General features: G+C 35.3%; 1 protein-coding gene across 1 annotated transcript; it reads left to right on the plus strand.

Moving 5' to 3' along the window:
- The first annotated feature begins 1,972 nt into the window (after window positions 1-1,972).
- On the plus strand, window positions 1,973-14,130 carry LOC100893481. The gene is made up of 13 exons (XM_030973188.1): window positions 1,973-2,381; window positions 3,049-3,111; window positions 4,763-4,849; window positions 5,346-5,381; window positions 6,355-6,400; window positions 6,856-6,992; window positions 8,050-8,190; window positions 8,633-8,770; window positions 9,319-9,414; window positions 10,594-10,670; window positions 12,090-12,278; window positions 12,958-13,144; window positions 13,407-14,130. The coding sequence occupies exons 1-13, from the start codon at window positions 2,340-2,342 to the stop codon at window positions 13,587-13,589; spliced, it is 1,422 nt and encodes a 473-aa protein (XP_030829048.1). The 5' UTR covers window positions 1,973-2,339; the 3' UTR covers window positions 13,590-14,130.
- Window positions 14,131-24,354: the final 10,224 nt, after the last annotated feature.

Below are 24,354 nucleotides of genomic sequence, written 5' to 3' on the forward strand. Positions count from 1 at the left end.
CAAATTGAATATTATTTATAATGAATTTGGGATTGGAGTGACGCGAAACTTTTTGTTTATCTTAAAAGAGTGCCGTGACTATAAAAAAAAGGTTGACAAAAGTTGGTTTAGGGATACATGGGGGCGCTGACGAGTCTAGCCCAAAAATCAATTTCCCCATCTTTAAATAATTTATTGTAGTTAATATGTAATTTCATCAAAAAATATTTGGTGATAATTTTGTTATGATAAATCAAATGTTGTAATAACAGTCTGCCACTCTGAGATTCTTGTTAGTTGATATTTCAATTTCATGTAATGAGATTTAAAATGTCGATAGATTACGAGTTGTCTAAATATATTTTGATGGAAGTGAATATTACAAATAAAGGGCCTCTGTTTTAAATATAAATATATGTATGTTATGTATATAATATAGAGAGATGAAAATGGGTTCTAAGTTCAGAAAAAATGAAACTGGAGACATGTGTAGTGTTAGAGTTTGAATAAAAGTACTTATTAATACAGCTTTTAGGAGCAAACAGTTAGAAAAAAATACATGAACGTAATTACAAGTGTGAAAGAAATACATATTCGTCAACCTTTAACATTTTCTTGGGTAAAAAGCAGGTTTCATCATTAATGGGAGAGAGAGGCGGAGAGATGAGGAAAGAGTGAACGAAAAAAGGATTGGAGATGGAGAGGAGGGAGGAGAGAGGTGCGGTTAAAGGGGAGAAAAAACAGGAAAGATTTAAAATGAAAAGACATGAGACAGAGAGAGAGAGAGACAGAGACAGACAGACAAAAAGGCATATGAGCATATATAATTCAAGGCTACACACAAAAAAACGGAACTAAGTATGGTGAGTAAAAATCGTAGCTCACTCATTCAGTCGAGAGAATATAATAAATGCATTATTTTACACATTTGGTGAAATTCTACACACATGATATTTAAAACGAGTATGCGACCCGATTATTTTCTCGATGAGTCTTTTTACTCATTAAAGTACATCATGTAAGTTAATATTGGATGAGTTTTCTCCATCTTTAATGACCGAATGAATACAAATATTCACAAGTGTGTAGAGTGGCTTTTTGCTCCCTAATAATTATGTCACATACACTTTAATCGTTGTATGAGTAAAAAAAAAAAAAAAAAAACTCAGTCTCTTCGAAGCTGTACTCGTCTTAAGAGCTATCTTACTCTTTGCATGCGTGTAAATATTTCGCTCATGAAAAGGCAGAAAAGGGGCCGTAAGAACGGCGATATAACCTGACTGACTGACTGAGTAATTGAAGCATTACTCACCAGTTGAGTTGGAGCGATTTACTCACAACATTAGGTTAAATAACTCAATAATTTAAAATACTCATTTGCCATGTCACTATAATGTCAAATTAACAAAACTCGTTCCTGTGCATTATTATTTTCAATTTAATGAGATAATGCATTCACTTAAGTGTGTTACTATAGTGTCAAAGTTTATTTGCCTATTTGAGTAAGATTACCCAAACATTTCTTTGTGTGTATCTAATATCGATGTATGTGTCTTTCACGTGTGCAAGGCAATTGTTTAAACAAGGTACATAATCTTTAATAGAGAACTTTGGACTTCTTCTCCATATTTTGGGGGAGAACAATTTATTCTAGCTTCATGGGTAACAGGAACAACAATGACAAAAAAATAACGAAATGACAACACTTATAGCATTATCGATTTAATCAATGATACAGACATTTTCCAACTGTCTTTACAAATTAATATTAAGACAACTATCAAATGACCGTATCATTTAACTGCGATGCCTTGATTGCCTTCAGTACCCGTTACGAATTGTTACAGCAATAAGAGCTGTGTAATTAAACCTAATCAAGTAAACTTTAATGATAAGAAATTAATCACCACAGAAGTGCAAACAACTTAAACTATTTTAGGGGAAAATTGAACCTTTTATAAAATTCATGTAAATCAACTGCAACAGACCTGTCTGCACTGGCTGTTGTATATCTACCGTAATAACTACCTGAATGATACTTTTAAGGAGTTCGGACAACATCATCGAGAATATTGTCACGTTCCATCAACATTCTGTTGACGTGCGCTGAAATTGGGGTGTTACACTCTTTTAAGTAGGGCAACGGATACTATTGGGAGCCCGACACTTCAAATTGAGGTTAATTAGTTTCAGTGACAACGTTAGCAGTTATTCGTTTTTTTGTATTTACTCAAGCAGTCTTTGGTAAATTTTAAGACATTATTATCAAAGACTGACCCTTGAAATCTGTCCTATTTGAAATTTCAAAACTGTTGCAAAAGGTTAATACTGACGTGATAAGGCAAAATTACGGAGGAATAATGGAGATCAAATTGTTGCCTATCTTCATTTTCATCAGCCAGGTAAGTTCTCATAAGCATTCGAAAAGTCGAGTATTAATAATGTAAAAAAATCTTCATATTGATGATTATCATGATGACGAAAATTGTTTTACCTGACTGCTATAAGAAAGGATGCATATTCTGGTAAGTAGGAAAAGGTGACTGACGGCTTTAAGTCCTCCTCAGTAGACTTGGTACTGAAGGTTAGTGCCTTACCGATCAGGGCACGAGAGCTTTGACTTTGATTCGAATCCGGGACCCCCCAGTTCCGAGACCACTGCTCTACCCCTGAGCCATTGCGCCTTCCTTCTTTATATACATTTGTGTATATAAATCAAGAATTTGAGTACAGCTTTAAATACATTTATTTCTTTGAATATAAAAGTAACAGTTTTGCGTATTATTCAAAATGGCGACACTGCGAGTAAACTTAAATGGATATATAACATTGCCGCCATCCTTACAGCTATGTTGTATTAAGTTGTATAGGTCTGCAAATCAAATATCTAGATTTCGCTAAAATTCTACCATAGTTTCCATTGACAATATTTGTAAACGGTCTTTTTAATTATTTTTTTGACAAGTACATAGGCTTATCACTTCTTAATCACTTAGAATATATTTTGAATTTCCCTGCTCCATGTAATAGGTCTAATGATTATAATCCTTGCATGTTATTGTTTTTGAGGTATTGGTCGACAGTACAAGTGGGGCACAATGCATTGGACTCAGCGCTGACGTCGTTTGTGAGGTTAGACATTTTTAAATCTATAATTGATACACCACATAATATAGTGAACAGGATGGTATAGATTTTGAATCAATTATACATGTAAGTCAATTCCAACTATTTCGTCGCCTACATTTGAACTCTCAAAGTATATGTTGCCTTTTTGTCAAGGTCTAATACTTACCGAAATATGCTAATAGTTACTTTTCATCGGATTTAAAAACTAATTTCTGTCTATGCTATAATGTTAAATTAAAATATCATACTTATGCAACAACGTTTTCTTGAATGTAAAGCAAAGCAAAACAAAACAAACAAACCATTCTTTTATTAAGAGGGTACCAAATACTTTGTATGTTTGTTTATATATGTTCATACTTACTGTTTATTGCTGTTATAAATTTGTGTTCAAGATTTTGTAATTAATATTATTATTATTATTATTATATATATATACATTTGTTAAACTATAATGTACCTCATTGAGTTTAAAGATAAACTTGAGTTCTGGTAAAAGAAGAAAATGAATTCTCACATAATCTAACGAAACTTACACTGAATGTTCAAGATTACAAATAAATGTCATGTGCCAAACAATTTTGAAAGAAAATATATACTGGCTGAGTAATGAGCATAGAAAGATAAGGAAATCAGGGTACTACTGGCCCCGACACCATGTGCGTTGTCCAATATACGTCTTTCTGTGTAAGTGATTGTTACTTTACCAAGACTCTGCCAAATTTATGATGATTTTGATGACCATAGAACCTTGCATTACACACCATTACTTGCATGCTATATGATCAACTTTTCTGATCCATTCCACACCTTTTCTTTCACAATGCAATCGCATTACCAGTACTCAAGTTTATCTTTAACAGGGCCTCATGGAAGACCACCATTATTGGTGATAATGAGTCACCCTGTTTAAATATCAGAAATAAATAAACAAATGAATAAATGTATCGACCACAACTAAATGTTGTAGTGTATCTGACGGTTGTAGCAATTTTCAAGCCCTACTAGACTTTGGATCAGACCATATATCAAGTAAACTAACACTTTTAGTGTTCATATATATTCATAACATCATAATATTTGGTAACGTATTGGACATCATTATGACAAAATACGTTGCCCGGCTGCAACATAAACCTTGTAGACTAAATACGCTTTGTATTTGGTTCTTACTAAAATGACAGAAAAGTAGTAATGATTTCATACATTTGGACACGATTTTAGCTTTAAAATCCAAACAGTAAGCACAAAGTGGGAAAAATGCGAAGAAGAAAATAGTTAGGGGTAAAGTTTGTTATAAATTTTTTTTTTTTTAAATAATATCATTTAAATGAAAATCTTGAGTGAGTGAAAACTGTTACGGTGTTGATGGTCAGCAGATTTATGTCAGGTTTCACATAATTTATAACAAAAACGGAGGACTGGATGATTCTTTTCCTTCTGACGAGCATAGTTTGTTATTTAGAAAACAACGGTGTCACTAAAAATGACATTAAACTGTAACAATTTAAAAATATCATGGACCGCCAAATTGTCTGTTTGGAGTCTGAAGGGTGTTAACTTGGTGTTAACTCTGTGAAACATGCTATGAGCTAACAGATGAGTAGTTTACTTGTTATATTCTGATGCTACAATCGTTCCCATGTGATATTAGTGTGATGGATATGGACGGTGTATGAAAGGAACACTTGAGACTGACCCCTGGTTACAGTTCGCTCTCAAAACGCAACGAGAAATTCAGGTGAGAAATTGCCTTATTCAACATTGAAAATACAACGAGTATTATAATAATGATGATAATGTTAATGATAATGACAACGGGGGATTGACATAATAATGATAAGGGAAATTACTTGCAGTGGTGATAATACTGGTAGCTTTGGTACAATGTACAGTTGACTAAAACTTTCAGAAATTTTGAACTTAAAGACGATCTTTTTTCTGCTTAAAAAAAAAGTTACGGCACCCAATCAAAATTAACTATCCTTCAAAATTACAATCAACTTTTATATGTTCATGATCTTCAAGATCCGTTCTATAAATATTGTAGAATTCACCATTCAATATATCATTTTATTCAAAATGTTATTGATCTATTGTTTTCTCTAATAATATCTGGTTCTACATGGAACTTCAGGCTATGCCATTGATAATTCATTACAACTGATTCGTCTGCAAAACCCAATATCAAAAACTCATGTCGCATTTCGTCCTTGTTCCTTGTTGATTTTATATAGATTGATATTTCTATCGACAGGATGCAAATCTTTGATGTAAGTTCACCATTTCTAATTAAATTCAATCATATTACGTATTTGATACAGATTTTAGTTATTTTTTATTTTCAAACACAACTCAACTCAATTTAATTCCACCAGGGTGTATTAAAACATGGCTGGTAGTCAAAGACTGAATTATACATGTTTTTATACGGTACAAGTAAAATACAATATATATACAAATTGTAACAATAACACAATATGTAAAACTGAATGTTAAAGCTACACCAATTAGATTACATTGATAATATTGTAATTACGAAATGAAGACAGGCAAAGTTTATCACATTGGACTGTCTGTGTTTGTCATAACATCATTAACCACATGCAGATATAATTATTGCCTAAAGTCCAAATATGATATGAGAGATGATTGCGAAGGTTTCCGGTCCCCTTGTTGTTTAGTAAGTGTTGTACATTGAATTTCGTTTTGGGATATGTAAGTACTCGAGATTGCGTTGTATAGATTACTCTAATTTATGTTACTAAAGAGGTAAAGAATATGCAGTTTAGCAGTGAAGAACATGTTTTATACGACTACATGGATAATATTTATGTTTATAAAATGGGTTCAAGAATGAAGCCAATGAGAATCGTCGAAATGGATCACGTGTGCGTCCAATAATTGTTACCGTATGCACGGGGAGTGCATTTTGGTGGTAACAACCGTCAATTTCTCGACTTTATACTATTATTGTTAGACCCATCTTATAAAACAAATAACACATGTTTTTAGCTCGTACATTAGTAAAATGCACTACACTTGGGTTAAATCTAATGAGAGGTACAATGAACTCGACAAGTCTCGTTCAATAACATCCGTGCAGGGCATATTCACTAATGTACTCGCAAACATGTATTATTTGTATATTATTATATAATTAAAACAAAATGCTAGTGCATCCGCAAGCCTATACTGTATAAAATGCTAGTGTTTTAAATGTTAGTACTTGTCATCTTCACACAGGCTCATAATGCATTTAACAATCGAGCTTACGGACTTGCCTATGGAGGTATGTAAAATAATATTTAAAGCAATCTTTTCAATCAAAAAAAGTCATAGATGTTATGTAACATAAAAATTGGGCTTTGCTTCTTTTGAATAGACACACAATCATAAAAGTATATTTGTAAATAAGCTAAGTCTGGAAGTGGCTCTAGGAGGTTTCCAAGATGGCACCTTACTCCTCCCTACCCCTATCTTCACATTGCACCAAAATGGACAACTTAAAGGTATCATTTCAACAAAAGCAACAAAAATGGGGGATTAGAAATCTGACGTGTCTTTGAAGGTAGATCCGAAATACAGAAATAGATCTCTGTAATCGCTACCAGTACCATATTATGGTACACGTTACTTTGTCGCTATCGTCAGATTTTAAAATGCAGTTACTGAATAGTGTGATGATAATAGGTCTATTCAATGTAACCTTTGCACCCCAAAAATAATCTTTATCCTGTCTTCTAGCAAATGATACATGTCAATGGCCGCCACCGTATGATAACGTCTGTTTGGGATTGGCCAATCATGAATTCAGTATCATCGACATGTTAAACATGGGAATCAGAGCTGTGGAAATAGACAACTGGTATTGCAATGGTGAGGTAAGCACGCTGAGAATACATTTATTTTCAATCATGAGCTCAGAGGCGGCGCTCTCGGGGGCGAGATGGGGGGACACAGTGCTCCCCCCACACTTTTTCAAGTTGTGCCCCTCTTCCTTCGACAAGTTACCCTTCTCCTGTGTAAAAGCCCCTTTTAACTTCTTATAATTGCCCTTTTTACTTTGACACGTGATCTTTTTCAGTTCTTATCCTTTTCCCTTCTGAGTTGTGCCCAATTTCCTATCTCCAAAACATGTACCCCTAATTTAAAGCGATTTAGAGCAAATTTTCGCAAATTTTACACAACGCTCGTTATCAGTCTTCCAGGATGAGCTTGTGCTTAAAACCCATCAGAAATGTTTTTTCCTTTTTAAAAGATCTAATTGGTCGCAATGCGACCTCACAAATCTTAAATGATTATTCAGACCATCACATCGAACTGCAAAGCATAATGTTTAAGCAGTATCTTGAGGTCTTGAGATGGCTCTTTCCCCATAACTCCCTGGTGGGTAGCAACATAATGAAACGCCCAATCCCCTACCAACCCACTCTCCGCTGACACCCCTCATCTTCATATTCTCCCTCAGATAGACGTCAATTAAGACTCACCCAAAACTTTGGATCTCTTGGACCCAAAGTTAATTATTTTTAATTTTCCGCCGAACTTATTGCGGAGCTTGAAACTACAAAGAGAGAGAGAGAGAGAGAGAGAGAGAGAAGGGGTTGGGAAGATGGAAGGAAGAGAAATAGTGAGAGTGTGATGGAGTTAGAGAGAGACAGAGAGAGGGAGGAAAGGGGGAGGGGAGAGCTAATGCTAATTGATATACGGGGACACTCAATCATGATAATCGAGAACACCTGTTAAAGAAGTGAAGGAAAGGTGCTTATATTCTGATCCTTAAATACTGCCCATCTTGGTCAGGCACGCATTTGTTAATACACAACGTGTTATTTTCACATATTTTTTTTAACTCCAAAGCGTTAACACTATTTGAATACAAAAATATATCTTTAGAAATGAATCACCAATAAAATATTTTACTCCTTTCTTATTTAGATGCGGGTTGCACATTTAGGAACACGGCGTGCCATAGGTTGCGGAGAGTTCAACGTACTCTTTTCTGACGTTATAGCAGACATTGGCCAATGGATGCACGAGCCTGAAAATGAAAATGAGTTTATTCGAATCTATATCAATGTACGAATATAATGACTTTATGAGAATTTTTTTATTTAATGAGTTTGCATATTTTTGGATTGCAATCATGTATCCTTCGAATTTGTTAATAACGTTGTGTGAAAAACGAATCACCAATCCATTATTTTGACCCAAAACGAATCGATTTCATTTACTTCTGAGTTTACCCCCAAACTGGAAATAATCAGGAACATACTTCGTCAACTATTTCCAATATGAGACATTCATGATTCATCAAATGATTGTATGAATTTTGATGCATTAATGAAATGAAAGTTCAAACAATAAAATAAGCCAAGGCTGCCAACGAAAATTTAAAGTTTCTCTTAAAGTTTCCTGAAATAAATGTTATTACATCTTCATGGCATACTTATCTAAATTCTTCACACTAATTATGCCTACTTTTAAACTTAATATATTTTGGGCTTTTTTGTTAATAAAGGAAAATTATGACCAGGGTTTCGATGCTGAAGTGAATGGTCCACTGGAGCGTTATCTGGGTCATGATGAGATCTTGAGTCCTGCTGATCTAAGGGATACATACAGAGGGGTGTTGCCGACGCTGAGAAGAATGAGAGAGGTGAGAGATAGGCCGAGGGTGTAGCCAATCTAGAGATACTCATCGAGTAATGGTTTAAGAAAGGTAAATAAGGGGATAATCAATTAAAGTTACGACCGTTTTTAATTTCTAGTTTTTCTTTAGCTAAAATAGGTATCCCTCTCGGATATATTTGTTTCCAAACATTCTCTTTACGTCATCAACTTCCTCGTCCTCCTTCTCCTTCTTCTCCTTTTTCTTATTCTACATGCACCCATTTTTGTTCTTCTCCTTTATCTTATTCTTTCCTTCTCATTCTTCATCTTTTTCCTCCTTTTTTAATTATTGTTCATCTTTTCGTTTTCAACTTCTCATTTCTCTTTCTATTCCATTACCTCCTTCATCTTACTTCTTTTCCCCCTTATTCTTTCTCCTCCTTTTCATTTTCTTTAACCAATTCTCCTTACTCGTCTTCTTTTTCTTCATTTTTCATTAATGATACGAAGAGCAGACCGCTTTCAGCGATATTTGGTTGAATGTTTGGAATGAGAGGAACATTACTTTTGTTTTCAATTATTTGTGTCCATCAGGATGGTAAGAGAGTGTTCGTGGTAAGCGGGGGTAATACCTTACACCAAGGTAAATACATCCATGTTCGGCAGTGTGACGGTTCGGGAGAGAATGAGGTAAGAATTTTGTTCAATATCCTACACCTAAATGAACAAAGAGTTCCTTAGTTGCAAAAAGAAAGGCCTACAGTGTGTCCATAGTGTAATCATAAGGTGCCATCCACGTATCAAAACACTTTTTATACACCATGTGATACCTTTGGTCACACAGTGACCCCAAAATACACTGTGTGTAACCATTGCTAGCTACATGTAAAAAGAAGAAAAAACGAGTGCCTAAGTGCACAGTGCAGGTCATACTGTGTGTCTCTTTATGTGACCATAGTGTGTCACATTAACCATGTTCCTGTGTCACACAATGTTATAACGGTTTGATCACAAAGGGTTCACATATTTAACACCACGAAGGTGTGAACATCCACACCACGGGTTAAAATGTTATGTTTACATTTTGTGAGACTCTCTCTCTCTATCTTTTTCTCTCTTTCTCTCTCTCTCTCTATATGGCTACAGTGTACCACACTGTGTCGTATAATGTTAAAATCGTATGATCACTGTGTTTTACAAATAGAGCACCACAGTTGTCCAAATATGCTGTGCCATCACATAGTGGTTTATACATTATAATATCTTTTTACTGTGAACAGATATTTCGGCATAATGTTTCATTCACTTTGTCGTCACACTGTGTTACAAATTGTGAATAAAGTATTACATAGTGCGTTAACAATACATTGCGTTCAAACTTACACATTTGCTCCAAATCCAACATGTTACTCTGCATTTCTGTTTGTGGCGACCAGCGAAATTGCGTATCACTGTGTCACACAATGCAAAACCAGTATATCCATAGTGTGTTCACATATTCCATACATTTAAAGTATACAAATATGCTTTGTGGTTACAATTTCATACTTTACAAGTAGGCTATAGAATGTATACAGTGTTTGACACTGGCAACTCTGCAAATAATTTTCATATCCTTCTTATGGAAGCCACTGTGGTGCGTACATTCCTCCACTCTCGTTGTGTCCACAGTGTTTATCACTGTGTCACGCAAGTATTGTAAACACTGTGTTACCACAGTTGTTTTTATACCGTTAACACCACAGAAACGTGCATGAACTGTACTGTAGTCTGAATTGTGTGATCACATTCAATGTATCCAATAGTAGGTTATTTCAACGCTACAGTTTACCATGTACCACTCTTAACTATCTTCATTGTGTTTTCTAGTTCACCAACTACCCACAGTGTGGCGGCAAAACGGAGACATACTGCAGGAGATTTCGCAGTGACGCCACACATTACGTGTAAGTTATGGATCTTCTATCAGACCAGTGTCCTATTTTCAGATTAAGATTCGTATATTCTACCATTTTCAAATAATCTGTATGATCTTACTCCCATGATTTTATAGTACTATCATTAATCTAGCCTAGAGTAAATGGGTAACCAACAGAAGAAACTTGTTGGGAGAAGTAGAGAAGAAGACCTAATTTTATCTCTCTGAAGTTTTATTCAACTTTGTTTATTTTTTGATGGGGGTGGCACTATTTGGGACTGCTTTGGAATGTTTTTGCAATCGGAATTTATCTCTTTCATTTTTACCCATAGTCGATGGTACTCCTCATTTATAAACGTGTGACATAATAATGTGTTATTATTCCCTCTTATACTCAAAATTGTCTGTCGAAATTGATACTTTCAAGCAATAATATTCCAGAATATGCCCTATTGAATGTAGCCTTGAATACTTGTCTCATTGACATTACCTTAATTATTTTGATAAACCACTGTAATATCCATATCTTTTATAAATTTCTAAAACTTATATGATCAATATCATTCATTTATGATTTTACTATTGTTATATTGCTTTTGTATTTTGATGTTAAGACATTATAATATAAATATCTGATTACTTTGTAAAACAGACAATATCAGTCTTGAGCTGCTTGTCATGTTGTTTTTAATATACAAATTAAATTTAATTAAAGATAATACATAAAGATGTTTTTAAAGAAAATAGTTCTTCACGTATTCTTCACAATATCAGCTCATGAATAGTATATTTTTATTGGTAGATGCTACCTAGAGTTTGCAAAATATTAAAAGCCTTGCTACCCGAAAATTATTGATGAGTTTTTGTCTTTATTTAGATTCAACGTCATCTATGATTGGCCTTCAGCGACCGGTGCAATCACCGATCGTATGTCCGCTCAGAATTATCTACTCGCTATATAGACCGCGGAATCGTTCAAAACCGTGAAAATACGGGCATGCCGGGCGACAAATATTACAAATTATTACCTATAAAAGGCATTTTAGCCGCTAAATAAAAAGTCGTATTTTGCACGCTGCTCCGAATATTAAACCGGAGCGGTGAATATTTGACATATTGCCCTCTTCCGGGTGAAATCAGATGGACCGGCAAACAGACGGGAGTAAAAATCAAGCTCGATACCAAAGTTGTATAGGCCCCTATCAATAATTTGCTTAAAATGCCTTGTTTAGGTAATAATAATTATATTGACAGGGCTTCTTTCGGGGTACATCAGAAATATTGACCGCGCTAAGACCATATTGCCCTCGTCTTCGACTCGGGGCAATATGATCTTAGCTTGGTCAATATATCTGATATACCCCTCAAGCCCAGTCAATATAATATAAATATCATCATGAGTAAGATTTTTTAATTTTTTATTAAATGCTGTACCTTTTGTACCCAGATTCGGCGCCATCTACGACGGACCTACAGCGACCGGTGCCATCACTGATATGAGTGAGATGGTGAAATGTCGTATCAATCTTATTGCTACAGATATGGTAACCCCTCAACTCATGAAGACTGGGGTCTATACGTGGGCCTATGGAGAACCATCATTACAGCTAGATGACGACTCGTGTGTTGTGTTAAAGTAGGTACATTTCTAAAACATTGATGGACAGAAAATATATCTTACACTTGTTGTCGTGTTTGTATGTTATTTGAACTCAATCCTCTGAAAGAACTGAGAAAATAATAGGCACCAAACTATAAATGAGCTTAAAACCGAAGCTACTTTAAGCATTTTTCTATACTCAAGATTGTAATTTTCATTGTAAAATGTTTGACAAGCAGTTGTATGATCAGTTAGAAATGATAATCATGTCAGTGATTTGCTCAGGTCATGTACAAATTAAATCAACAAATCACAACAGAGAAAAGAAAGAATATGTCGAACCACAGAAAGACCTTAAGCTCGGTCAATCCGCGAATACGACTCAACACCGACATTAAGCCGACTGATTCTTGGCTATAATCGGGTACTCTTTATTAGGCTTTGTGTCGGTCTGATGTCCGTCTCGTTGGTGTAACTTGGGTATTAGGCCACTCTATCTGGTTTTACCTGGGTCTCTTGGGCATAAACCATTTGGGAAATTATCAATTCAGTAAAAAATCGAAAGCCTTCATCGATCTATCGGAGAAGTCATCCATTTAAGATGTCGGTCAAAATTCCAGTATATACCATAAGCATCTGTGATTTTTCAATAACCATTTTAACAAACATAAATCGTATAATTAATGCCTGGTACACGTTTTCGTTCACATCACAGCCACGAAGACTTTCGTTGGTATACGTCATCTGATTGCGACCAATCATTGAGCTACGCGTGTCAAAGTTCAACGGATCCAAATGACTGGTTGGTCAGCGAATCTACCGCCCCCTATGACGTCACGCTCGATTTGTGTCCCATTGGCTACAAGTTCAGTCTACCTCACAATGGATTCAGACAACAGAAGGTTAGTGGTCTACAAATTTGTGAGTGGTAAGGGGTGGATATAAGATTTTGTTATCCGGAGGGGGATTTACAAAAAATGATGTGCAAAAGAGGGTAGAAAATAAAAAGGATAATGAATTAGCGCGAAACACAACTACAATGAAGAGAATTTGAACGTGATTTTAGTTGGGGTTGTAATGGTTGTACTATAATATCCCTTCATATTTGCAATTCTATTCGTTTGTTTGTTTGTTTATTTCTATTTTTTTTTTGTTCCTTTGTAGTTGAAGGAGGCAATGAAAGGATCTTCTGTATGGCTAAACTTTACACCTTGGCTGACGGGTAACTTTCCCGTGACAGAAACCCCTCTTACCAGCCCCTCGGGAAACTCAGCATATAACTTTAAACTCACTTGGACCTCTTCTTTAGTCGTATTTCTTACTGCGGATGTTAGCTTAATGTTTTAGGGCAACGTTTTTCAACCTGGGTGCCGTAAGACATCTCCAGGGGTACCACGAAAGCAAAGTGCCTGAATACCTCCATATTTGAGCGACGAGGTGCCCGAATAGCCTTCTATTTGACAGCGAGGTTCCTGAATATATTACATCTTTTATATCAACATTACATTTTGATCACGCTCGTTCACTTCACTCACTCGCAACATTTAAAAACAGGATAATTCTGAGCAATGAGATGCCCGAATCTCTTCATATTCGTGCATCGAATAGACAGCATGAAATGATTTGTGTATTCATGTATTCTGTCACGGAGAGCCCGCATATATTTAATTATGTGCTTCATCTATAGTGTGCTGATTATAAAGTAGAAATTGATCATATCAAATCATTCTTCTTTTTAGCTCGCTTGCTCGCGAAATTTAGAAACAAAATGTGTAGATAACACTTGACAAGTGTCAGAGTGATGCAAATTGAATATTCTGTAAATAAATTCGGGATTGGGTGTCCTATCTTTAAATATTTTATTGTGTAATTTCATCCAAAAAAAAAATACTTATTAAATGTTGCATAAAACAGCCTGCCATTCTGAGATTCTTTTTAGTTGACTTTTCATGTAATGAGATTTAAAATGTCGAAATATTACGAATTGTCTATTATTTTATGGAAGTGAATTACAAATGAAAAGCCCCTGATTTAAATAAATAAATATAGAAACGTTAAAAAAAATACATATTCGTAAACTTTTAACATTTTCTTGGGTAAAAAGCAGGTGTCATCATTAATGGGACAGAGAGGCGGAGAGATGAGGAAAGAGTGAAAGAAAAAAGGATTGGAGATGGAGAGGAGGAAGGAGAGAGGTGCAGTTAGCGGGGGAGAGAAAACAGGAACGATTTAAAATGGAAAGACATGAGCGAGAAAGAGCGAGAGAGAAAGTGAGAGAGAGTGTGTGTGAGAGAGAGAGAGAGAGAGAGAGAGAGAGAGAGGGAGAGAAGGGGGAGAGCGATGAAAAATGAACAGTTATAAGAATTAAAATCATGTCGTATATAGAGACTACAATACGGATTTGTTATCAAATTTGCTCTAGAATTAATGTATATGAAATGGTATAGGAATTTACATAGAAGCATAGATTTCAAGGGTATCCTATATCAGTGTATTATGTGTGCATGGCAATTGTTTAAAATGGCACACAAACTTAGAGAAGTTTGGATTTCTTCTTAACATTTTTTGGGAGTTCCTAGGTTCGAAACCAATCCGATGCGCTAGTGCATTCATCCTCATTACCAAGTGCCTCGGAGAGGACTTAAAGCCATTGGTCCCCTGGTTGCTTTTATACTTACAAGCACGCACATGGTTTCTTAGTAGAAAGGTAAAAAAAAAACATCAACCATCAACCTTATTTTTCCAATAAAAGAGACGGTCATGGTAACTTTGGACCCGTTATGCTTTCTTATATGATGAACAGAAATATACATAATACTAATTAAGTTTCCCTCACGAGTTGACGAATCAATTTTTTTTTGTCCCTTTTTTTTTTTTTTTTTTTGATTTTTTTTCCATTTTCAGTTGCGTGTTGCTATTTTTTTGTACTTTTTGTTGATCGTTCAACATCATGGTATGGATAGGGATTAAAGGTTTAGGTCCACGTTCTCCTAACCGCCATATGATATGGAGTATCATCGCACTTATATATCGAATAAAACATACTCCACATTGATTACAGTTACTGGTTGGAAAGAAACATCTATTTAATCAAATAGCATTCATAGTATAGATTATGACTTTGCCTTGAAATACCGTCCAAACCACGAGAAATGAAAACTGAATATTTTCCGGAAAATGCGGGACATTTCTTTTAAAATTATAAACATATTTTCCATGTTTCAAGAAAAAAATATTGTAAGTTGCGTTTACATAGTTACATATCCTGAAAAAAACCCCAATATATTCATGAGATGCGAGTCATGTTACCGGATCTCTATTTTTGATCTTCCGGTAAATTCCACGTCATGTTGTGCAAACAATGGATTAATACAGCAGAGTGGTATTATAATAGTGTTTGGAGGGTTCATTCAATCTATGAAGGCCTTGATGTTGAAACACTAATCTATGGTAGTTCTCTCATGAATACTTATGCAAAACAATGTTGTAGAATTGATACTGGCCATATTATAGTAGGAATCGTAGCAGTATATAAAAGGACTAGTCGCAGTAGTAGTAGTATAATTGTAGTAGTAGTGGTAGTATAGTAGTAGTAGTAGTAGTAGCAGTAGCAGTATTAGTAGTAGTAGTATAGTAGTAGTAGTAGTAGCAGTAGTAGTAGTAGTAGTAGTAGTAGTAGTATAGTAGTAGTAGTAGTAGCAGTAGTAATAGTAGTAGTAGTAGTAGTAGTAGTAGTAGTAGTAGTAGTTGTAGTAGTAGTAGTAGTAGTAGTAGTAGTAGTAGTAGTAATAGTAGTAGTAGTAGTAGCAGTAGTAGAAGTGGTAGTATTTTATGTGGTCAGCAAGTAGGAGATAGAGCCACCCCTCCCCCCCCAAAAAAAAAAAAAAAAAAGAAAAGAAAAATCCCCCACCCCGATCAAACGATTTTCCGCTTCTGAATCATTAGGGAATAACTTTACAATCCTGACAAAAAATGCAATTAGTACAGTCTGTAGTATACTTTCATTCGTCTAGACTTATCTTCTCGACTTATCTTTTCAAATTCATGTTATTCGCCGCACTGTCATTTCTTGTCTGTACAGTATCGTAATTCATTAGAAATGGTTTTTATTAAAATGATCATCGCAGCCAATGGCTGAATTGCGATCCATTTCACAAGGTTATATACAATACAATTGCAATTCAAATTGAAATAACACAAAATATGACATAAATCAATAATAAAACATATAGACATTTCATAAAAATTCATTGATCAAATTCAAATTTTTGTTTAAAAAAAAGAAAGAAATAGGGAGAGGTGTAGGAGAGGGAGAGTTGGAGTGCTGACAAAGAGAGAGAAGGAGAGAAAGAGAGAAAGAAAGAGAGAGAAGGGGGACGAAAAAGAGAGACGGAAATAGAGAGAGAGAGAGAGAGAGAGAGGGAGAGAGAGAGAGAGAGAGAGAGAGAGTTGAAGAGAGGAAGAGACAGACAAAGGGTACCTTATCATTACAGATGAGGGGAGATGGCAAGAAATATTCAATAATGCAGAAAATTGAGATAAAAACTATCAAAATTCATTTACATAGTTCAATCATGGACTGTGAAATTCTAAAAATACAATTTATATTGGTATTACATTTTATTCAGAAGATTTATAAAGTAAGGAAGAGAGCTGCACTGGAAGCGTTTTGTTTTACATCGGTATTGTTTAAACTTTGATTGAGATCTTAGAGCATAAGTGCTTTGTTGTCTAAGAGGTAAACATTCTTTAAATTGTGGGTGTTTGACAAGTGCATTGGCAAAGTCTATACATAACTGCTCACGTCTTGCTTCTAATGAACGTAGATTGCACGTTTCCAATGCTGCTTTATAATTTTCATACTGACGTCCTAAAATGATTTTGCAAGCTCTTTTTTTAATATGTTCTGAAATATATACATGAGTTTTTGTTAAATTACCATTGAAAACCGGTACCCCATAATCTAAAATGGAACGAATGTATCCTTTATATATAAGTAAAAGGTCATCTACAGGCAATCCATACTTCTTAAGGCAACGAAACATAAACAACTTCCTATTACACCTTTTTGTGAGATCGGATACATGACTATCCCACTTTAGGTTTGATTGTAAAATTATTCCGAGGACTTTGGCTTGATGAACATAAATTCATTCTTTGTCGCCAATGAAAATTGAAGTTTGTTCTTCACAATTTTTATAAATGTTATAACCATAGAGAAACACTTGGACGGATTCAGTAATGAAACATATGGCGTTGATTATTTGAAAACATAAAGTAATGAACATGATTAACAAGAGAGTGAGAGAGGGCAGCAGTCAGGAATAATAAACCTCGCCGAAGAAATCTCGCCAAAGGAGGCTAGAGCGTTGTTTCATGTAAGTGTGACGCCCTCATTTTTTTTTAAATTGTTGTCTTCTTTATGTGTTTGCTATTTTGTAGTTAAAGTAGGCAATGAATGATCTTCTGTATGGCTAAACTTGACACCTTGGCTGACGGGTAACTTTCCCGTGACAGAAGCCCCTCATACCAGCCCCTATGTATCAAACTAAAGTACACCAACAAGCAGGATATCAAGCGATGTGTTTTCCTGTGTACAATATAAATATATACTCATTTACATTAGTTGTGTCATGAGCGGTAATTCGAGTGCAGCGTTAATCAATGTGTGAAGAAGGGTTTGATTTTCTTCCTGAAAAAGATACAGGTACCTTCCTTTTTAAATTTGAACCCATTTCTTATCACCAATGTAGTAATGTAACAAATCACTATGACGCCAAAAAATTAAACTCTCGAAAATTCATGCAAGGCAAGGCACACGATGCGATAGTGCACTTGGGTAAAGCATTCATCATCATTGCCAAATGCCTCGGAAAGGACTTAAAGCCATTGGTCCCCTGGGTAGCTTGCACTTACAACCACACACATGGTTTCTTAGCTGAAAGGTAACTCATAAACCATCAACCATTGATAAAAGAGACGGTCAAGGTAACTATGGACACGTTCTGCTTACTTATTTATAATAAACCTACATGAATTATTTAGTATTATTAAGATGTTGATATTACTGTAAACATGTTAATGTTATCATTAACATGTTAATAATATCAATATGTTAATATCATGAATTGACATTCCCTCATGAGTTGACCAATCAATTTTTATCTTTTTTTTTGAATTTTTCCTCTTATTTTTTTACATTTTAGTTGCGTTTTTCTATTTTTTTGTACTTTTTGTTGATTGATCCACATCATATGTTTAAAGGGCATAAGGTCCACGTTCTCCTAACCGCCATATGCTAATGAGTGTCACCGCGATTATAAACAGACTATAACATACTCCACCTTAATTACGGTTACTGGTTAGAAAGAAACATTCCATTTATTTATATGGTTATGAGTTTACCTTGAATTACCGTTCATTAATACGAGAAAATAAAAACTGAATATTTTCCGGAAAATGCGGGACAGTTCTTTCAATGTAAAAAACATATTTTCCATGTTTTAAGAGAAAATATTGTAGGTTGCGTTTGACTTTACATACAGTAAACATATACTGAAAATTAATATTCATGAAGTGTGAATCACGTTACCGGATTTCTATTTTTGATCTTCCGGGGAATTCCACGTCAACTGTGCACACAATGGATTGATACAGCAGAGTGGTATTGTAATCGTGATAAAATGTGGAAAATGTAGCGATGATCTTTGTTCATTCTATCTATGTAGATGTTAAAACAGAAATATAATGTACAGTAGGCTTGCGTTTGCACCATGTGAGGAGGGGGGGGGGGATTATATATGGTAGTTCTCTTCATGAATGCTTATGCAAAACAATGTTGTAGAGATATTACTGGTAATATAGTAGGAATCGTATTATTATCAGTATTATTATAGTAGTAGTAGTAGTACATATAGTAGTAGTAGTACATGCAGTAGTAGTACATGTAGTAGTAGTAGTAGTAGTAGTACATGTAGCAGTACTTGTAGTAGTATTAGTAGTAGTAGGAGTAGTAGTAGTAGTAGTAGTAGTAGTAAGAGTAGTAGTAGCAGTACAAGTAACGGTGGGTGTGGTGGTGGTGGACTGATGGTGGTGGTGATGATGGTAGTTGTACGGGCGGTGGTGTTGTTGGTGATGGTACAGCAGTGGCGGATCCTTGAGAAAAAAAATCATGCAAAATCACGCGATTTTTACCTTTTTGGGGGGTGCAAATATTTTCGAGGACCAAAAAAAAAATTGTGCTCACTACCCCCCCCCCCCCCCCCACTGAGCGACTTTTCGGCTGGCTGAGTCGTTGCGATTTTTTTTGGGACTCCAAAAAAAAAAAAAAAATGTCCGCTTACCCCCCCCACTGATCAACTTTTCGGCCGGCGCGATTTTCAAATTTTCGGGAGCAAAAAAAAAAATAAAGTTGGGCCCCCTCCCCTAAGAAATCCTGGATCCGCGCCTGTGGTACAGGTGGTGGTTACGGTCGTGGTGGTGGTAGTGATAGACCGGCGGTAGTAATGGACTAACAGTGGGGTGGAGGTGGAGGAGAAGGTTGTGTTGGTTGTTGTGATGATGGTGGTAGTGATGGTAGTAGTGGTAGGGGTGTGGTTAATATTTCAGAGATACTGCGGGATCAGACATTTCCGACATTTTGACATCATCATGGAATTTTTCATGGATTTAAGTTCCTTCGCAATTCACGCCTAAATGTGGCCTATTTATTTCTTCTTCTTCTTTTTTCTCGTTAAATGCTACTTCATGCAACGAAGATTACGCAATGCAGTGTGGTGTGTGCCATGTCCAATATGTGTGTAGGTATCAATCCAGGTGCACATTACATCATTCATAGGCTATGAATGATGTAATGTTAATATATCATAGCTCCAAACCTAAAACGAAGAGATAGTTTATTCCCGGAGTTTACTTCATGGACGTCATCCTGAACTAGATTGACTGTAATAGAAAAATATCTACCATGATTGGAAATTGGATTGAGTAGACACATCTTTACTACCGACTATCTATAATGCCATAAAAGTTGAATTTCGTTGGTTCGTTGGTTCGAGCGTTTATTCATTTAATTTTCATAAAAAACACAGCAAAAGTAAATAAACATACAAATACATACATACGCAGAGAATGTTCAGTTTATACGAATACCTTCAAATGCAATAGGAGAACAAAGGAAAAGCCAATATTGGCCTTGATAAAAAAAAAAGTTCCCCTGAATATCATAATTTACATTAGTGAGTATATATTAGTTAAATATATCACAAAAGAACGCGAAAAACACAATATAAAGACAAACAATTACAAAAACATGTGTGAAATAATGTAAGATTGGAGGGGTAAAAAGGTTTGGAAGCTAAATTCAACGGTACTCGGAATACAAGGTCAGTTTCATTTGTACATTGAATTTGTTTATATAGGCTTACGACTTGAGGTAGAGTGTTCCATATGCTTGGCAAAGTATTTCTTACAGATTTGTTAGAGAATGAACTCTTTACTTTCCATAAATGAAACGTGTTGCTAATAATCACAAATACAAATACGTAGAGTCTTCTTTTGTAATTTGAAGAGGGTATCAATTTTTCTATCACCCGAATTATACTTTTTATTACCTTTTACCTTGATAATTATTTTTCCTACACTTTATTACAGGTCATCAAACGAGCATCAAGCACACATATAAGATAAAGGAAAACAAACAATAATGTCAAACAAACTTTGTACCTGTGCATTATCCCTTTTATGCTGTTATATACCATAAGCAAGGAAATTGTATTCAAATGTTAAACAGAGTATAAATCAATAACAATAATAACAAAGACTGTGATATTTTAAAAGCATTATAGCATGTTAAGTATATAATATATACCTATTGATGTTTAAACAAAATCAAATAAACTGGTTTTATTCAGGATGGAAGGCCGGGTGTGTCTTGATAATGCTTTTCTACGATAAGTCAAGAGGTCCAACACTAATCTATCAGATATGTATACACATAGCTACTCCTTGACCCGTTATAATGTATATTATACAGTGTGTCCCGAAAAAAACTATACACTTTTGAAATGGCTGCCGAATAACAAATATATGATTCTAGGGGGAAAAGTTTTATATGTATGGAAAGCTCATAAACTCAACTTTCATAATTATGACACCAACAAGTTTGAAAATAATTCATGCTTGGGTGAGCACTGCTCACTTTTGTAAAGGGTATGAAAATTAGGTTGCACAGGAATTAGCCTTCCAATTTGTGAGAGGTAAATCCTTTGGAGCTTACAACATTGAGGGTAATATGATAAATTCATGATTTGCTGAGTGAATTTCATGGTTTATTAAACCAAACATTTATGCACGGAACAGGAATTTCATTTTTCTAGTGTAGCATTGTTACTTTCCCTGGTAGACTCAGTGGTGTGTTCATGAGAGTCAGGATGGGGTGATGGTACATGTTGTAATTTCCATGTTACAAACTGTTATTTTTTACATTTGTGACTTTGAATAAAAACCTTCACCCCACATTTCAGTTACCATTTACCTGAAGAATAAGTAGCCGACATCTTGGACATTCCTTTTTTAAACAAACCGTATTTGAATATTCGATTTACATTATCCCTACCTGGGTATTGAGTATATCAATGAGATGTTCAACTAATCTTACAATAATTGAAATGTGGGGTGAAGGTTTTTATTCAAAGTCACAGATGTAATAGAATAAGAGTTTTTAACATGGAAATTACAACATGTACCATCACCCCATCCTGACTCCCATGAACACACCACTGAGTCTACCAGGGAAGTTACAGTGCTACAATAAAAAATGCAATTCTTGTTCACTCATGCATAAAATGTTAATCCCATAAACCAAACATTTCACTCAGCAAACCCAAACTCATCACAATTGATCATAAATTGGTCATATCATCCTCAATTCCGTAAGCTCCAAAGGATTTACCTCTCACAAATTGGAAGGCTAATTCCTGCATGCGCAACCTAATTTTCATACTCTTTACAAAAGTGAGCAGTGCTCACCCGAGCATGATTATTTTCGCAACTTTTGGTGTCATATGAAAGTTGAGTATATGAGCTTTCCATACATATATAACTTTTTCCCTAGAATCATATATTTGTTATTCGGCAGCCATTTCATAAGTGTATAGTTTTTTCGGGACACACTGTATACTAACTATCAAGGATATCATACGGTTTTATGCCTTCTACGTTCTCATTATTCAGGTAAGTTTTAACACATTGAACCGATTCTTCATGCCTTTTGCACACAAGGCGTCATATGCTAGACACGGGGCTGCGTCAGGGCTTGGCGCAGCCATTGACGCACCATGTTAAGGCTCGTTCAGATATGACGCAGCAAAACCGAGGCGTTTATAAATGATGACGCTTCACATTTCTGTATATTATATCACACAGAACTCGCGCAAGGTCTTTGTTGCCATTCATCTACACGGTTTTTTTTTTGGGGGGGGGGTGGAAGGGGGTGGGAGGGGGAGGGGGAGGGGGGTGTTGCGGCGGTTTACATTGCCAAAGATGAACAAGCCTTTAGAGAACAATGCAAATGTTACTGCACTGAATGCCTTAACATGCTTAATTGGTGCAGGTAATGACCCATTCAAAATTACCCTTCGTTTACATGTATGTTGTATAGAAGGGGCAGAGAGAGGGAGAGAGAGAGACGGAGAGGGGGGGGGGGGGGGGGAGAAGGGGGAGAGCGATGAAAAATGAACAGTTATAAGAATTAAAATCATGTCGTATATGGAGACTACAGTACGGATTTGTTATCAAATTTGCTCTAGAATTAATGTATATGAAATGGTATAGGAATTTACATAGAAGCATAGATTTCAAGGGTATCCTATATCAGTGTATTATGTGTGCATGGCAATTGTTTAAAATGGCACACAAACTTAGAGAAGTTTGGATTTCTTGATCGTTCAACATCATGGTATGGATAGGGATTAAAGGTTTAGGTCCACGTTCTCCTAACCGCCATATGATATGGAGTATCACCGTACTTATATATCGACTAAAAACATACTCCACATTGATTACAGTTACTGGTTAGAAAGAAACATCTCCATATTTAATCAAATAGCATTCATAGTATAGATTATGACTTTGCCTTGAAATACCGTCCATAACACTAGAAAGTAAAACTGAAAATTTTCCGGAAAATGCGAGACAATTCTTTCAAAAGTAGAAACATATTTTCCATGTTTCAAGAAAAAAATATTGTAAGTTGCGTTACACCTGACATACAGTTACATATCCTGAAAGTAAATATTCATGAGGTGGGAGTCATGTTACCGGATCTCTATTTTTGATCTTCCGGTAAATTCCACGTCATTTGTGCAATCAATGGATTGATACAGCAGAGTGGTATTGAGGTGGAAAAAGTAACGATGATCTTTGATAAGTCTGTGGAGGTATCATTCAATCTATAAAGGCCTAGATGTTAAAACAGTAATCTGTGGAAGTTCTCTCATGAACATTTGTCCAAAACAATGTTGTAGAATTAATACTGGCCATATAGTAGGAATCGTAGCAGTATATAGAAGGACTAGTAGTCGCAGTAGTAGTAGTAATTGTAGTAGTAATTGTAGTAGTAGTAGTAGTAGTAGTAGTAGTAGTAGTAGTAGTAGTAATAGTAGTAGTAGTAGTAGTAGTAGTAATAGAAGTAGTAGTAGTAGTATTTTATGTGGTCAACAAGTAGGAGATTGAGCCCCCCTCCCCCCCCCCCCCCAAAAAAAAAAAAAAAATCCCCCACCCCGATCAAAGGATTTGTCCGCTTCTGAATCATTAGGAAATAACCTAACAATCCTGACAAAAAATTGCAAGTACAGTTTGTAGTTTACTTACATTCGTCTAGACTTATCTTCTTGACTTATCTTTTCAAATTCATGTTATTCGCCGCACTGTCATTTCTTGTCTGTTAAGACAATATCGTAATTCATTATTCATTTATAACTTTATTATCAAATGTAGACTTCACTATTCATAAAGCACACCAGTAATGAAACATATGGCGTTGATTATTTGAAAACATAAAGTAATGAACATACAAGAGAGTGAGAGAGGGCAGCAGTCAGTAAAAATAAACCTC

This window comes from Strongylocentrotus purpuratus, unplaced genomic scaffold (genome assembly GCF_000002235.5).
Source record: "Strongylocentrotus purpuratus isolate Spur 01 unplaced genomic scaffold, Spur_5.0 spur5_scaffold_6, whole genome shotgun sequence".
NCBI classification, from domain to species: Eukaryota; Metazoa; Echinodermata; class Echinoidea; order Camarodonta; family Strongylocentrotidae; genus Strongylocentrotus; species Strongylocentrotus purpuratus.